Here is a 17372-nt window from a genome sequence, read left to right as displayed (position 1 = left end):
GGTTAAGCACCTATTTTCACCTGCCATTTGGTCAAAGAAAAATTACTTCATTTTTAAGAGTTTCAGACCCTATTTTGTACCTTGTTCTTGGAAACGTCCAATTGTATGAGAGAAAAGAGAGAGTACTTCTATTCCAAGAAGAAAAGAAACGGACGATAGAGCCATAAAATGCAAATATCACCCATGCTGCTTTTCCTTTTTTTCCATACAAATTAAATGTCAGCGTTGTGAAATACTGTCACTTTACTTCACGCTGAGGAGGTGATGACAAATCCATATTCTTCCTTTAAATAAAAATTCTTATTACGGCGCTGGCGCGGTAATCACGCCGGCACAAAGCCTTCCCGTGATTAACGATAGCAATTTATTGTGCAAAAGGGCCGAGAAGAGGGAGAGCGACCGACGCAGAAGAGACATCATCTTTATCATAATTCGTATCATAAATAACCGGCCACAGCCAATCAGAGAGCAGCCGGCGTGTCATTCCCAAATAACCTTTGATAACTATTACAATTCCACCGGCCGGAAGAAAGCCTAAAGTCACAATGTTATCTTATCCCCATTCTGCGCTTATAGAATACAACAATATTACCATATAGATTACACTATTTATAATAGAGGGTGTCAGAGGGCTCTGCCTGCACTTCCTGTCATCCATTGTGATGCAGAGAGTTGCAGTAGCCAGATTACCACTGGTTAACTGGTATCACACCACCCTAGTGTGTAGTGTGTAGAGTGTGTGTGTAGAGTGTGTGTAGAGTGTGTGTGTGTGTGTGTGTGTGTGTGTGTGTGTGTGTGTGTGTGTGTGTGTGTGTGTGTGTGTGTGTGTGTGTGTGTGTGTGTGTGTGTGTGTGTGTGTGTGTGTGTGTGTGTGTGTGTGTGTGTGTGTGTGTGTGTTTGGAGACATTAAAAAAGTTTGATTTAACCAGAGATTGCTTCCGCACTTGGATGTGGGTCTGATTTTGTGTATGTGTGTATCTTGTTCGCTCTGTTGATCTGCTGTGTAATCAGGTGTGGATTATTTAGATTTTTTGCTCTGATATCTGCCCTCTATTCCACCGTGAAATGTTCCCTCTCAGTTAATATTGCTCATTTTCACCTTTCTGACTTTGTCTTATTTTTTTCCCTCAATGTTCTTATTGAATAATTAAATAAGTTGTGCAATTTGTGCTGTGTTGATTGTGGTGCATGTGAGCTTTCAGTCTGATTTTCATCATATCTTGGTCCTGTTTCTCAGCTCTTGATTGTTGCATTTTGGATATACTGGTTGCATTTGATTTATTTTAAACCTGTGATATTAATATTTTTGTTATATTTCTCTCTGGCAGATGAGGAAGAGGAGGAACCGGTTCCTGCAGATATGGGCACCTCTGCCGAGGCCATGCAGGTCTCCTTGGGTGAGGAAGAGGATGGTGAGGAAGAGGAGAATGATGAGAACTGGCTTAGTCGACATGGCGGACAGAGTCCCAGACCTGAGGGTTTATTGCCTGCCGCCAAGAGACCCCGCCTAAGCACCAAACCTGGCGTTAGCCCTGAATGGAGTTACGAACCACGGGAACCCCTCAGTTCCCTCAACTCCCAACACATGCCCCATTCTCCCTCCCCTCCCCTCTCCCCCGAATTACCCAGACCTCCTGTGGCACCTCCTACACCTGGACACAAGCCCAAACTGCCCTCGCCCTCTCCTGCACGGCAGAAGAACAAATCACCCAAAAGAGGGGGTTGCTCTGCACCCACTGGTATATTGGGCCGAGCGCTTGCGTTGACCCCACCCAAGACCAATCAGAAGGCTGGGAAGAGATCACCCGGTAGGCCCAAAAGCCCTCGCAGCCCACGGCCAAGTCCTGCCCATGTGGGTGGAGCTGGGCGTGGTTGGCCCGGACCTCTCGGAGATGATAGTTCTCGCGATGGCCAGTTCAGAGGTCTTGATACAGGAGACGAGGATATTGAGAACTCTATTGCTGCTGTGATTGCTCGCGCTTGTGCGGGTGGAGATGGCACATCAGACCCATTTGCTTATGACTCGGACTCAGACAGTGAGGGGACAAATCCTCCAAAACCTGCACCCAAACCTGCACTTACACTTAGCTATGTCAAACCTCCACAAGTTCTCCCCGGAAAACATCCGCTTCCGCCAGTTCCCCTACATCTCAATCCACCCAACCGCTGGACGATGGATGACTCTATAGACGAGGTCATTCGAAAAGCCAATCAGGGTCAAAAGCCAATTCAGGCCCCAAGTCCTTCACCTCCAGAGCCCACTTACCTGTCGTCCCCACCTGATTCGCCTCCTACACCGCCACCACCTCTCAAACCACCCCAGGAACGAAAAGACCCAGTTACCGCTACTCTTCTGAAGAAAAAACTCAAGAAGGACATCAGGGCCAAGTTGAAGAAGAAAGACAAGGAGCGACTCAAGGAGAAGGGCAAGGAGAAAGGAAAGAACAAGGACAAAAATAAGGAGAAGAAGCGGGAAAAGGAGCGAGGGCAGGTGGAGGAGAACAAGATCGCCTGGCCGGAGCTATCGCTCGTAGTTGGAGGTGAAGAGCGGAGAGATGGCCTTGGCGGTAAGAAAGAAAAGGACAAACACAAGGACAAGAAGAAAGATAAAGAGAAAAGTAAGAAAGAGAAAGAGAAACGAGACAAGGGTAAGGAGCGAGGCAAGGAGGAGAAGAGGATATCTCAAGGAACCAAAGACGTCGCTGCCGTTACCGCCACCAGCCCACTGTTCAGCCCTCAGTCCTGCTTACGAATCCCATCAATGTTGCCCCCTTTGCCACCAATACTTCCTGATAAATTGTTCCTGAACACCAAGGATACCAAGAGCAAAGACAAAGACAAGAAGAAGGACAAGAAAGAGAAGAAGAAGAAAAAAGAGAAAGAGAAAGATAGAGAGAAGGAGCGTGAAAAGGAACGGGAGAAGGAACGAGCAAGGGAGAAGGAGCGAGATAAAGAGGAGAAGAAGAAAGACAAAGAGAAGAAAGAAAAGACGAAGGAAAAGGAAAAAGACAAGCCAAAACTTGAGAAACAAAGTTTAATGGTAAGATGGTCTCTTACTGTGTTGGGAAAGCTACTTTTGAACAGTCAAGCTGCCCTCTTACAGTTACACTACTTATACTAAAAGCTACACTACAATCTTTTAAAAATAGCTTGCTACATTATAACATTTATTAATTATAAGACTAGAAAACGCCCCAGTTGATATAACGGAAAGTAAAAACCTACCCAAACTAATCGGTTCACTTAAAATGAATCTGACTTTTCGATGCTGAATATGACAGAGGGGAAATTTTATGAGAACATGTTTGTTTGTTTGTTGCATGAAAAATGTGACACAAAACAGCAAAGTTCCATTTAATACTTTTAAAAAGCATACTATACTTTTTGTTGGTAAAAAAGCTAATCATTCTACTGGAAACTATAAAGTCAACATGAAATGATCTTGATGAAAAAGTGAAAAAATATTCAACGAGAACAAGGGGTACGTGTACACAACTTTGCGTCATGTTCTCAGTTTTTCATACGCAACTGTGATGTAATTATCATTGAACATCATACACCAACTACATAAGGCCACATGGACCATTCGTAAATTTCCACATTAATTCAATATGACTATCAGGTACAACATCAATAATGCAAAACACATGGGAATCATACAGATAGATTTACTAGCAGGCTTCATTGTGTGTGTGTATCTTTCTGTCTCCTTGTGTGTGTACCTTTGAGATCCGAGGTAGATCGCTGAGCTACATTTACATTTCCGTCTTTTCCGGTCAATTTGTCCCTGGAATCCTGCTCCTTGCATGGAGCCCCTGTGCACACACACATACACATACACAATATACTATCAATCTGTGTGCAAATCAAACAAGGGATAAAACACCTCAAAGCCTCTGTTTACCCAATTCATATCCCATTTTAGAGTGTGTATATGTATGTGTGTCTGCAAAAGAGCTTGAACGAAAGAGTGTGTTAGTTCTTCTTTATCAAACTCATCCTCCAATCGCTTTTCACTGTCCAATGACAGTGATAATGTATGTACACCACATCAGAGCAGCTTGAATTGATTTGGACTGCTGCAGAATTCCATTTTTCCTGCTTTCTGTCTCTTTTTCTTGCGTTACCTGAATCCCTGACCCCCGCTCTCTCTTTTTCTCTCCATCTTTTTCTCTGTCTCCTGCTGCCACTGGGAGATGGGATTGAGAAAGTGATTTCTGTCGTTCTCCACCTGCTTAAATCTTTCCATCACTTTAATTTTTTGCAAGGCTGCTTTGCTGCCATCCAGGAGAAAAGAAAAAGAGACAAGAGAGTGAGAGGAAAGAGGAAAAAGAGAGAGGGAGAGAGCTGAGGGGATGGGGGGGGGGGGGGGTTATCAGTCGTTGGCCTGAGGTATGTGTGCAAGGGACTTAAATCCGTAGAGATTAGCAGAAAAATGCCGTCGGTAGCAGTAAGGGGCTTTACGCCACTGGTTGTATTAGTTCAGGTGAAAAGAGTATTGCGTTTACATAAAACCGGACAAATCCAGACACAATGCCAATGCTGTGGGACCACAATGCAATCTGCTATCTCTGGACCTTAACCACAACATCCAGCGCTGTTTCCTGAGAACTGCTGCGGAACTACTGCCACCGAACACTGAAATACAGAAATTGAGAGAGAATGATGGTGGAGAGAGAGAAGAGATGGGGAAAAAGAGGAGACAAATGATACAATAGAGAGAGATGGAAAAAAGCAAAAGAGATTATGCCATTTTTTTCCTTGCAGTCTTTACTTAGTCCTTAGTTGCTCACTTGAAAACAAGAAGTCAAAATGAAATGGTTTTTGCAGCCTACTTCAGATGTGTTTCTGATTGAAACAGCATATTCAGTTTAATGAAAAACACAGAAAAAAAAGAAAACATAGGGCAGGACTTTTATTTACTGTAAATTATTGGATCATTGAAAATGGTCTCTATTTGACACGTGGTTATAGAAAGCGATGCCAGCCAAAAAGTAAAGGTGTTTCAGAGGTACAATATGTTATTGTTATATGAACAACCAGTCAGCTGATTTTAGTCTCAAAAGCCTTAGGCTCTGTTTACACCTGGTATTAAGATGCGTTTTGGTCGAACGGATCACAAGTGAACAACGTTAAATACAGGTGTAAACGGAGTCTAAAATGTTTTGAGCTTGTCCACTTTCGAGCACTTTCGACCGGATTGCAAGACGGGATTTAAACTTTGTTGGCTGGAGAACCAAGTTTGATTTTAAGACGAAAAATGTACCAAGCACAATGTTCTCTCACCATTCCTGATTCCCAACACTCACAGCGTTCGGCATGCTCTTGCTGCTATCAGAGCAGAAACAAAAGCTGCTGCTCACCGTATGTTTATCCGTCGTCTCTGGGCACGTTCATATGTAAATTGCGCAAGCTTATATTGTCCATTAGATCGAAAAAATCATACGTTTAGTCACCCATAGACCCTCCCCTTGAAGACATCAGAATAGAAGTGGTTGAAAATGGACAAAAGAGACGGGTTAAAATACCAGGTGTAAATGGGAATGTGTCTTCCTCTGCTTGTGATCCAATCGACTAAAATGCATCTTAATACCAGGTATAAACAGGGCCTTAGACTGTGTGTCCACACCACAGAGGTGTAAATAGTACTTGAAAACCATACTGAAGTAAAAGTACTGATAACTTACAGCAAAAATGATTACAAGTTAAAAGGCACCAATTTCAATACCTAAAAACTTAGATTATCTGATTTTAGCAGTACTTAAGTATTTTAGTCATACTTAATATAGACTCAAAAATGCACTAGTCCTCAACATTCAAGAGACATGACAATGAAAAACTAAAATGAGGAGAGAAATAACATGTTTATTGTCTAAGTCGAAATAAAACTGAACACCTCAATATTGCAATCGACACAACAGCCTCGTCTACAGGCACTCAAGTCTCGGTTAATCTCAACTGCTCAAAAAGGGCATGAGTAAACCAATTTCCTTCAAAAAGCTCTCTTCAATATTATGGATAAATACAATAATGTTAACTATAATTAAAGCCTAAAAGAAGTCAACGCCTACTTCCACTGGACATGCTGGCCTGCTAATGCCATATCCTCATCTCAAATATATAACACCTGCGATTCATCAACTACCTGCTAATGATCTCACATTCACTTAAAGTAGCCTTGTTGAGAAGTTTGGATGAGTAAGGGCAAAATGCACAAGACATAGTACCTTCAATAGGCAATAGATTGTTGTATATTGCTAAAACAGAAATAAACTGCTGCAGAAAAAGTTAAATGCCATGCAAAATGTAATGTGTAATTGGATTCATCATTATAAATATATTTGAGTAAAGCGTACATATGCTTATTCAAAAATGTAGTCAAGTAAAAGTTGCTAATATCTTTCATACTCAAAGTACAAAGTAGCCTAAAAGATGCTAACTAATTACATTTACTTATATACTTTACACCATTGCTACACCGGACACCATGTTAAACATTAAAATCAAATAGAAAACATAATTAGTTATTCTGTCTATACTGGAATCGGCTCGACAAGTCACAGACAGTAAACTTATGCCCCGTTCTATTTCTGATCTCTTTTTTGCGCTACTTTTGACAAGAGATTATAAATGGATTTGTACTGTTCAATTTGGCATGTCCAGTGTAGACGGTGTCAAGCTGTGTTGGCATGGCAAAATATTATGCAATGACATTCGCCCCCCAATGTAAACACGGTATTAAGGTACACATTAATAATAAAAAGCCAACATGTCACTAATTGCATTGTCTAATTCGAAATGATACAAGTACCAACAAGTCAAGAACTTCTCAAATCAATTCATTTAAAAAATAGCCTGCTCAACTGTTTAAGGAACCAAATGTTGTAGATAAGAACTAGTTCCCAACCCTATCAGTAAGGAAGGGTATTCCGTGATTGCCAAGATATACTCCGTGCTTCTGCGTTTGCCCTGGGCCAGTTGCATAAACGTAGCCATAATGTGTCTAAAGAACTAATATGACCAACTAGCAGTTAGCCAAGGGGAAATCAGTCTTGCTTTTTGGTATCAAATTAGACCAATCTATGTTTTTATGTAACTGATTAAAAAAACGTTATGAACAGTCTTAAAAAAAAAAAAGACTAGTTACCTTGCAAGACTAGTTTTAGCAGTTTTTGCAACTGGCCCCTGATCTTGAAGACATTCCAAGGATAACATGAATGCCATAACTACATAAAATATTTTTGAAATGCAGTGATTGAGGCCATTGGTATGAACAGTAAAGTTAAGTGGTGACCAGTGGCCTTACATTTACCTCTTGGTTTAGACAGTTTAGTTTAAATATTGTCAATGAAGTCTATGAATTTTGATTTTGGTTCCTCTCTGTAACCTGAGCAGTATCTCTAAACTCCACCCCTATTGAACACGGACTCTTACTGACTCTTTGCTAAACGACACAAAAAGGACCTTTGTATCCTATAATTGTATTGTGCTTAATAATATTATACTCTTGTAAAATTTCAAGAGTTCCTTTTTCACTTTTTCGTTATCGCTTCCTTAGCTCATAGCGCTTTTTAAAGAGCTACGCTGATCTCCGGGTCACGCTAGCTACAGCACTTTACATCCATTTAGAAGCTGATTAATCAATTTGCGCGATCCCGCAGCCATTTATGTCGGGTGCGCGTGCGGTGCGTGTTTGAATGAGCGGGCCTAATCGTGATAGGAGTAGGTTAAGTAGGACGGGGCACTTTTAGGGAGAAAGACATTGCTGCCACCTCCTCAACCACTTAAAGACTAATTAACATAAGCAGATAGTACTATCTCGTCCTGCTATTGTGGGTCACCCTGAGTGTGCACACACGTTTGCTCTTACAGACGCGCACACACACACACATACACATACTTGGGCCTTATCGTCAAGACACACGGCCTTGGCTCCTTCCTTAGGGAGGTTGAGAGGTCTGTACTTGCTTCTGTTTTGGATGGCGGTTCCCCCTTTGCCCTACTGTGGTTAGAAAACACAGGTACCATTTTTCCAAGTGGGAGATATTGTTATCTGAAGTTATTTGCATTTTAAAACTACAACTATAATGACCGTTAACAATCTAAAATCATTGTTAATGCTGTAATCGTTCTGACAGATTCAGCAAGCAATTTGTAAGACTCATTTCAACTGTTAGCTAAGATTCACATTTTTTTAACTGATTAATTTTAAGAATTTGTTAACGGTACTGTCAGTTTTTCCATGCGTATTACTCGACAAAATTAAACCATTTGCTCTGCCTAAGAAGACTGCCTTTTCGGATAACATCACAAATCCCTTACTTCTCACTGTCCTGTAACCCATCTCATCTCCCTTCATTCTGGCTGAGGTCAGTTCCTAATGGATCAAATCAGTCCTGTCCTTTATTTACTGAATTGGATCACCATTTGATTCTATAGTAAAATCTGGGTCCTGAAGCAAACCAATTTCTACAAGTCTGTTTATTGTCTTTGTTTTATTTAAGTGCTACCCACTCTCTCTATTTCATCACATTCAATTCAGACTGCAAAGTCATAACTCGGTTCACAATTCTTTTGCCGTGGAATTGTAGATTATGCAGCGCCATTGTTGAATAGCAGAGCAGGAAACGCTGGTACAAGGTGAAACAAGTTTGTTTTGCCCGATTCTCTCAGAGGAGTTTTCCATAGATTAACACGGGAGTCTAAAGTTCATTGTGCCAAGTCCAGCGTTAACTCAAGAGCTCCTCTAATCAACTGAAGTACAAACTGCTGATAAATCTTTTATGGCAGTTTAGAGTTGCAGCCCTTGTATATCCCCAGTATAGTGTAACCCGCATATAGGAGCAATCGGGGTTGGCGGTTTTTTCCCAAGCACGTATTGCTAGAAGAGACTTGCGATAGTCATGGTCATAAAGCTTCATAAAAGCCATCCATTTGGGACGGACGGATCTGAAAGCGAATCTGAGAACGAGAATTGCTCGTGCAGGCATACCTCCAGAGCTTTTTTTGTTTTTTTGGCGTCACTCGCCAGGTTTGTTCATGCATATATGCTAATGCAGCGGCTAACACAGCCTCTCACGCTCCTATTCTCTCCAAATGATGCAACCTGCCAGCCATCCCCTCAATTCTGCTGATACTTACGTTCCCCTCTTTCCATAGAAGAAAGGAAGTGAAAAACCGAGAGAAAGAGAGAGGATGGGGTGGTAGACAGACAGAGAGAGCGAGACACAGGGAGGAGTCTCCAAATCCACAAAGGTTTTGTAATGAATGCGCGGAGCAACAATAAAAACAAAAACATTAAAGAGAGAAAAGACGTGTTTCTGTGTTAAACAATTAGTGCAGCGGCATTATGGGGGATCTGGGCGGACAAAAGCGATACAGCGGCAGGGGTTCTCCCCAACACAAACACACAAAGAGCACCTCACTCCCGTTAAGCCTCGGAAAAACCCCCGAGACACACTCTACACCGGTCTCCACAGCCAACGCCGCGTTATCCGTCCCTATGCTATCATCTCCTCCATCTCTCATGCGCTCTGTTCTGTGCATCATCCCATTCTGCTGTTTTTATCTCTGTACTGGGGTCTGTTTGTACCCCTCTCCAATACCCCTCCATGGCCCCGGACAGGACACACTCCTGCCAGCATCAGAGGTGTGTGTACATAAAGGGCTTTTCAGGAAGACTGACCCTGGTGCTAGCTAAACTGGATTAGCAGGACACTATGTTGTCTATGTTGCCGTGTTAAGTGCGAGCGTCTGAGGTGAGGCCATGTGGTCTTGTCCCTATTAGTAGCTCGTTTGTTTAGTTTTCACGATTATGTCAAAACTGTACGTTTTGGGAAAGATAACCTCAGTTTTAAGTATTCGTTCCACGTGTATGAGGAATACGGTGTCCATCCCACTACCCCAAACCACTGGTTGATAACCTTAGTACCGTTCTGTCGTCTTGCAGCTGTGAATAAAACATGTTTTCCTACAGTTTAACCTGTTTGATGAGTGTTATTTTAGACAAAAGTGATTCATATCCGCCTATTTTTCTCTGTCGTAACCTGAGACACCATGTTTTGTGCAATTTTTTGTTCAATTTTAGAATCCAGTTGCCTATACTGTAAATGATCCTGTAAGAATGGTTAGAAGGCACTCTAAAGAGGAGTGACAACTGCATTTAGCTGCACAATGTACAAAACTGGCTTGAAAACTGACAGTTATAAACAGTTATATATAATCATAATGGGCCGTTCACACCAAGAACGATAACTAATAAAGATAACTATATTAGCATCCACCGCAGCGGATGATATCGTTCTGTTTATTCCAAATGTGCTTGTGTGTCGCTAGTTACAGCTGGATGGATTCTGATTGGCTGTCAATGTTTTTATCGTTCATCAGCTGGATAAAATCGTTCTGAAAGTGATTCCAACGATATCGTTTCTTTGTTCCGTTATCGTTATATCGTTATGGTGTGAACTCGGCTATATTTTAATATTGAGAACTGTATCTTTATGGTTATCTTTATAGTTGTTGTCCTTGGTGTAAACAGGCCTTAAGGCCACTGTTTTGAATTTTATATTATAAAATATTATTAGAAAAATAGATTATATACATTATAATGTTTTGTCACCTCATTTCACCAAGAAGCATATAAAATTCTCATTCACAGCTTTAATGCGATTGTTTCGAAATACAGGCAAAGTGGAATAGATTTATTACATTGATCGGTTATCGTGAGATTATCGGTAATTAGTATAACATTAGTGAATTCCTATTGGATAGACAACAGCATTAAAGAAAGCTAAAAGAGGGCAGGGCAATAAATCAGAATTAACATTTATAATGTATATATACTTTTTCAAATAAATTGCATTTTAGAGGATTACATTTTCAATGTTATATAAATTTATTTGATTAGATTCCGTTTTTGATCATAAATTTGTATTAAATCATATAATACAGAGACTTGAAAAAAAAATTAAATGGGAATTACTATATACTGTATTTCAAACGATTTCTGTCTCTGTTCAGGCTGAAATTTCTCCCGCTGTCCCACCGTCTCCTGTCATTCCCCGACTGACCCTCAGAGTGGGCGCTGGACAAGACAAGATGTAAGTACCCCACGCACACACACATATACACACACACACACACACACACACACACACACACACATGAAGAGTTGAGACTATCAGGCAGCTCTCTGTGTGGTCAGAGTCTCTGAGTCTGTGTACAGGTGTGAGTTTCAGGCTTTGGGTCTTGTGACCAGTCCCAGACGGCCCATGAGGTCTTTGAGGGGGGCAAACACACACACACACACACCCACATCATGGCCCCTTCCTGCACACTCCTATCAATAGCGCTAGTGTTCACACCACTTAACCCCCTCACACACACACACACACAGCGCCATACTACAGGTAAGGCGATTACTGATTCCTGAACGTCTACACGTGACTGATGTCGCTTTAACGGCCAGTGTGAGTTCGACTCAGAAAGTATAGTGTCTACACAGTGTTTTGACTGTGCTTTTGAATTTCTTTCTCACTTCTTCAGTTCCACCTGCATGCAGGACAGGAAGCATTAGTGTTTACGTCTGAGCGTGTCTGTTTGTACAGCATGGCCTTTATTCTCAGTGCGTCGTGCCTCTGATGTTGCCTGTGTTCGTGCACCTGTAGTCTGCTGTGTGGAAAAACACAATCAGCAGTCCTTTCAAGAGGAAAATGTGTTTTTATGTCTGTCCTTGTGTTTTATTTCATTTACATAAGCACAAAGCTTTTGGTGTTGTTTATGTTTAACTTTTATTTTAGGTTGAAAGACTTGTGGGATGCACTGTATATTAGTGATGAAAGTAAGAGATAAAAGAGTACTGATTTGTATCAGCAATAACAAAAAAAGAATGATCGGTAAAGTGTAAATTTTTCCGAGATCTCAACTGAAGCTCCTATGATGCACGTGAAAACATGGACACGGGTCAACTTTGACCTCTGAAAGGTTTTGAGGTCACATCCTGGACAGGGCATACCCCACACCATCTTTGCCCCGAGAGGGAGCTGTGTGCATGGTTGTGGTGTGTGTGTGTGTGTGTGTGTGTCAGTCAGATGAAGCATAAATAATGAGTGCCTGTGTGTGTAATCGGAGCTGACCGTTTGACACGCCCTTCTCAGGGTCAATACCACAGCAAGCGCCGCTGTCCACTCTCTCCGAGCCTGTCAATCAACCTGTTACTCGGCAACAGCAGGGTTTAATCAGGATGTCTGGTAGCATTTAAAAGATTAAGTGCATGTGACACAAACTGCATTAAGTTCTTCTCTATTGCCAGATCATAATTATTAAGGATATATATTGGTGTGTGTGTGTGTGCATATATATATATATATATATATATATATATATATATATATATATATATATATATATATATATATATATATATATATATATATATATATATATATATATATATATATATATATACCCAGGTCGGGTATATATATATATATAGTATAGCATCCCAATATAATGGTGGTATGTTGATTACTCCTATTGTTTAGAGCTTATATATATATATATATATATATACAGTATATATAAGCGACATATCATTATTAATTATATTTAACAAACAGTAGTAGAATAAACTAGCAATTCATGTAATAAATGAGATGATATGTAACCCTTTCTCTATCTCTCTCTTTCTTCTCCAGTGTGATCAGTAAAGTGGTCCCAGAGTCAGAACCCATCCCTCCTCCGCCACGGACCCCAGTGGCCAGGTCGGGTCCAGGAGCTCGGATGCGTTCCCCTCCAGCTCCTCCCCCACCTGCCCCGGCACCTGTAGCACCTCCACCCCGCCCTCCTCCCGTCCTGCCCCCTGCGCCCCCAGCCGCCCCCATTCAGACGCCACCCAGCCAGGCCAAGGCACGGGGGTGCAGCGTCGTCACAGAGACCGTCAGTGCATACGTGGTAAGTCTCAAATACACACACGAGAATGAATGACTGTATTGCATTCATTTTAAAAATTATGAATATTTATATAATTTTTATTCATGAAAAATTATATTTATATTTGTTTATATCTTTATAAATAATAACACAATAAATAATTCTACTTTTATGTTTTTTACAGTTGTCATGCAATTATACAATACGGCAATACGGTTCTAAAGATGTGTATCAGGTTTTGTGTGGCTCTTCCAATCAGAATTAGGCTAAAGAAGTTATTCGTTTTATATAAATATCATGTGTGACTTCCTTCATCAGTTTGACCTTTGCTTTGACCAAGAAACACATTTTGAATTTTATGCACAGAATTACAAATTGTTGTCGTTAATTATTTTTAGGCTTTATTCGATTTAAGTAGATTTATTCAAACATACATCTAACACATATTGCTTACATTTAATTATATATTTAGTTTAAAAGAACGGGTTATTCTGACCTTAAACTCGAAATGATAGAGGATTTGAGATACATATAGTAACACTTGTTTTTACTTTCCTTTTTGACCATTGCCAGATGTAACACTTCCAAATTTGTTTGATTTAATATATTGATTCTTATGTTTGTTCATCACAGATTCGAGATGAATGGGGTAATCAGATCTGGATCTGTCCAGGATGTAATAAACCTGATGACGGCAGTCCCATGATCGGATGTGACGAGTGTGACGACTGGTATCACTGGTAAAAGCTCTTTCCAGCTACTCTTATTACATTACACACTCACCAAACAATGATTTTATTAGATTTTTTCTGGAATGTGACATAAATTCCAAGGAAAATAGATTGTGTTATACAGAAAGAAATGTAGATGGGACGTTTTATCTATAAGGAAGTTGTCTCAGTTATGATTTCAGGAGAAGTCATACAATTGTCTTTTCATCTTATTCATCTTGTGTTTTGCACAAGGCACTTCCTTTTTTTTTTTTTTTGACATACAAGCTCAAAATGCAGTATGTTTTGATTAAATGAAGTTACAGAGTTGTTTTATTTTACACTAATTCTCTTTCATGCCATTCCAAGAGCCGCATACACTTCAACACAAAGTAAATCAGAGGTGCCAATCAAAAAAAAAAAAAAAAAAAAAAGAGCCTAGATTGCCTGGCATTACTGTAAAGCTTTTTTTGGGAATCATCTTTTTGATGCGTTTCGCTTACAGATCAAAAATACACACACAGAGAGAACAAATTGTGTCTCTTTCATGATGAAAGCCGATATTTTGATGCTGAGAATGATCAAGTAGTTTTATATGTAAAAGACATGCTTTTTTGAATCTCCATTTTGAATTTATGTACCAATATATGAAAAGTGCAAACTTGGCACGTAAACTTGAATGATATAGATCGGTATCATGACAAACAACTTGTAAGTGAGACTCATCGATCTCTTTCTCTCTCCTTCAGGCCATGTGTGGGTATTTTAGCCGCCCCTCCGGAGGACCAGTCGTGGTTCTGTGTGAAATGCGCTGGCAAGAAGAAAGACAAGAAGACAAAAAAAAGGAAACGCAAAGCGCACTGACCCACATTTTTTTCTTTTTTCTTTTTTTTCTCCCGTCTCCGTGCTCATCTGTTTTCGCCTTAACTCTATTTTGCTGCATTTGTTTGTTTGTTTGTTTTTGTTTTTTTCACCCAGCCCTTCTTTTAACTTGGTTAACTTAACTCAGTGTCCGGTATCATAATGTATTTTTTAAAAATGAAAATTTCAAATGTTGTATATGTTACTTTTTTATGTGGAGGATCGTACAGTATGTCTATATGATCTTTGTACCGAGCTCATGATTGTTCAGTAGATGTGTGTTGAAATGAACCTCTCAGTTCGCCCTCATTTAAAGGTTGTTCCATGTTATGTGCTCATTCATCAAATCACCCAGGAGAAGAAAAAAAAACATTCTGTACTATAATCTGCCTTTTAATATCGTTCTTCTGATTGATTTTGACTGGAGGTGCAGTTTCATTTTACTATGGATTTAATTAAAAGTTGCTTTTTCACATCTTATTGTTTGGTTGTCTTGTCGTTCGTTTGGGTGGGAGTGTACAGATAGGTAGTCCACTCATTCAGAAAACAAAAACAAATGCTAAATCAGTGACTGTAATCTTAACATAAGATTTTCATAAGCACTGTCAAAATAATAAATAAAAGGTTAAATGTATTTTATTATTTGACCTAATTGATATTTCTGTATATTCTGCTTTTTGTCATTTCTCTCAAATGATCTTTGGGAACCGTAGTGAAAATGTTTTTATATTGCCATAAAAGGTTGCAATGAGTTAAATATGATAAATGAAGTGTCAGTTATGCAATGAAATGTTTTTTCAAGAACACATTGAATAAATAAAAAAACATAACCAGAGAGATGGGCATTGTTTATTGAAAAATGATATGCTGCGTGTAGAACATCCTCAATCCTTGCAAGGTAAGTGCCATGTCATTCTTCTCCTTGCAAAAAATGTAATGGTTTCAGCTTACAGTGGCCTCAAAAATTATTTTGACACTTTAAAAAGTGTCTGGTGTTGCATAAAGTGCCAAAGTAATGCCATTTATTTCAAAGAAAAGTGAACTTTTCACATGTAAACACTAAAATGATAAAAAAAATATATATAATTTGAAGCATTTGATTATAGATAGGCTACCATGTGCTTTATGTCGAACGTCACATGAACAAACAGGAAAGGTCTCATTCAGATTCGCTTGTTGAAGCAGTGAACTGACGGCGATATCTATGAACTTTTATGGTAAGCCTAAGCTAAGGTATCTAGTTATTTATTTTTGTTGGCGTTTTTACAAATGTTAGAAGTTTTTTTTTTTTTTTTTTTTTTTTTTTTTTTGATTAATCTGCATATGCGATGGACATCGGTTATGCATTGGTAGCTCCTTTGAAAGCATCTTAAAATAGCGGGCTGCCAACGCTAACGAATTCAGCATCAGGCATTTGACATTGTTCTCACGCCATACAAACATCGCGGTTCGCGGAGCAAAGAGGACACGGACAACGAGCGAACAGACAAGACAGGGCAGGTTACTTTTTATATGAAACAAAGTCTCAGCTTTCAAATTTTTAATACGAAAAAGTTTTATTACGAAATTCAAACAATAAATACCGTTTTGGCGCAAATGTGGCGTGACCGGGCGTGACGCGTCATATTGTTGTTGTGCACGTCGTGAATGATCATCTCTTCTACTACTACTAGTTACAGTACAAAATAAATATGATTTAACATCAAAGGGGATGTTAAAAGAACCATTTAATGTACCATATGTCTCTTGTAATCGCTCAATCAGTTTTTTAACCACTGATAGGCTAAAACAGATTAACAATATGCCACGTTACATTTACCTCAGAAAAGCCATTCAATGTCCATTAACTATAGCGAGAAAAATGTAGGCCTACTCCAGAGAGGAGTAAAAAAAGCACTATATTACATATTATAATTTTACTCTTATACAATTAACAGTTGTTATTATTATAACTTTATATGATCATAAAAACTTCCTTATATGCAATTGTATTCAAATTTGTTGCTTGTTACCTTTAATAATAGTGTAGCCGCCTACCAGCTGACAGGGTTCCCTGTATAATTATATTAGTTGAGAGAGATTTTTTTCCTTGAGAAAAATGAACACATACTAGGCCTATATCCATAAATTATTCGATATTGAATCAAGATCAAAATCAAATCCCAAGCTCATGAATCGAATCATGAAATTTGTGTCAATACCTCTCACTCCTTTATATTTAACGAAGCATGTAGCCTACAAAAAAAAAACTGAACCGGAAACGCTGCAACCTGTTTTACAGAATACGGAAGTTTGTTTCGCATAACTGGGTTAATATTTTTCTGCCTGGTACCATTGATATTTTAAAGTATAGCCTACAACATTTACAGTAGTTTCGGGGCCTATACCATGAAATAGTTTTAGGTAGACTTTGAGCCAACCCTGGGTTTTTGCTCATCTTTTAGCTGTGTTCATCGCCATAGTATAGGCTAACTTGCACCCTAACCTGCTCCATATTAAAAGTCACTAAAAGATTTTTAAATACAAAATCGTCTGGCTTTTAGCGATAATTATTTATTATAATTATTTTAGATGATTTATATATTGTTTGTAATTATTATACCCCTAATCCATTACACGTGAGCGATTTTAGTGTAACAATTAAACATTTAGTAAATGAACATAAATATGTAGGCTACAGATAATATGTAATATAAATATGATTAGAAATCAGTAGATAGGCTAAGGTTTTAAAAATGACTACATGTGAGCTTACATGTCCGAGTCTCTGTATATCTATATTATCAACTATATAAACTAACTTCACAACTTTCATTTGCACTGATATAGCAAGATATTTAGCTATAAATGCATTTCTGTACTTCATTTCCT

The 17372-nt window shown here is 39.2% G+C and overlaps 1 protein-coding gene across 1 annotated transcript in view; it reads left to right on the top strand.

Annotated features, from left to right (window-relative positions):
- Positions 1-15336, top strand: part of taf3 (TAF3 RNA polymerase II, TATA box binding protein (TBP)-associated facto) — a 55645-nt gene extending 40309 nt beyond the window's left edge. The window contains exons 3-7 of the mRNA XM_081364244.1: positions 1329-3040; positions 11020-11099; positions 12696-12951; positions 13564-13670; positions 14390-15336. Of these exons, the coding sequence (XP_081220370.1) occupies positions 1329-3040; positions 11020-11099; positions 12696-12951; positions 13564-13670; positions 14390-14504 (2270 nt within the window). The 3' untranslated portion in view covers positions 14505-15336. The remainder of the gene's footprint in view (positions 1-1328; positions 3041-11019; positions 11100-12695; positions 12952-13563; positions 13671-14389) is intronic.
- Positions 15337-17372: the final 2036 nt, after the last annotated feature.

Source organism: Scardinius erythrophthalmus (assembly GCF_964197995.2).
Source record: "Scardinius erythrophthalmus genome assembly, chromosome: 4".
Lineage (NCBI taxonomy): Eukaryota > Metazoa > Chordata > Actinopteri > Cypriniformes > Leuciscidae > Scardinius > Scardinius erythrophthalmus.
The sequence above is the reverse complement of the archived record's forward strand: the minus strand, read 5'-3'. Positions and strand labels throughout refer to the sequence as shown.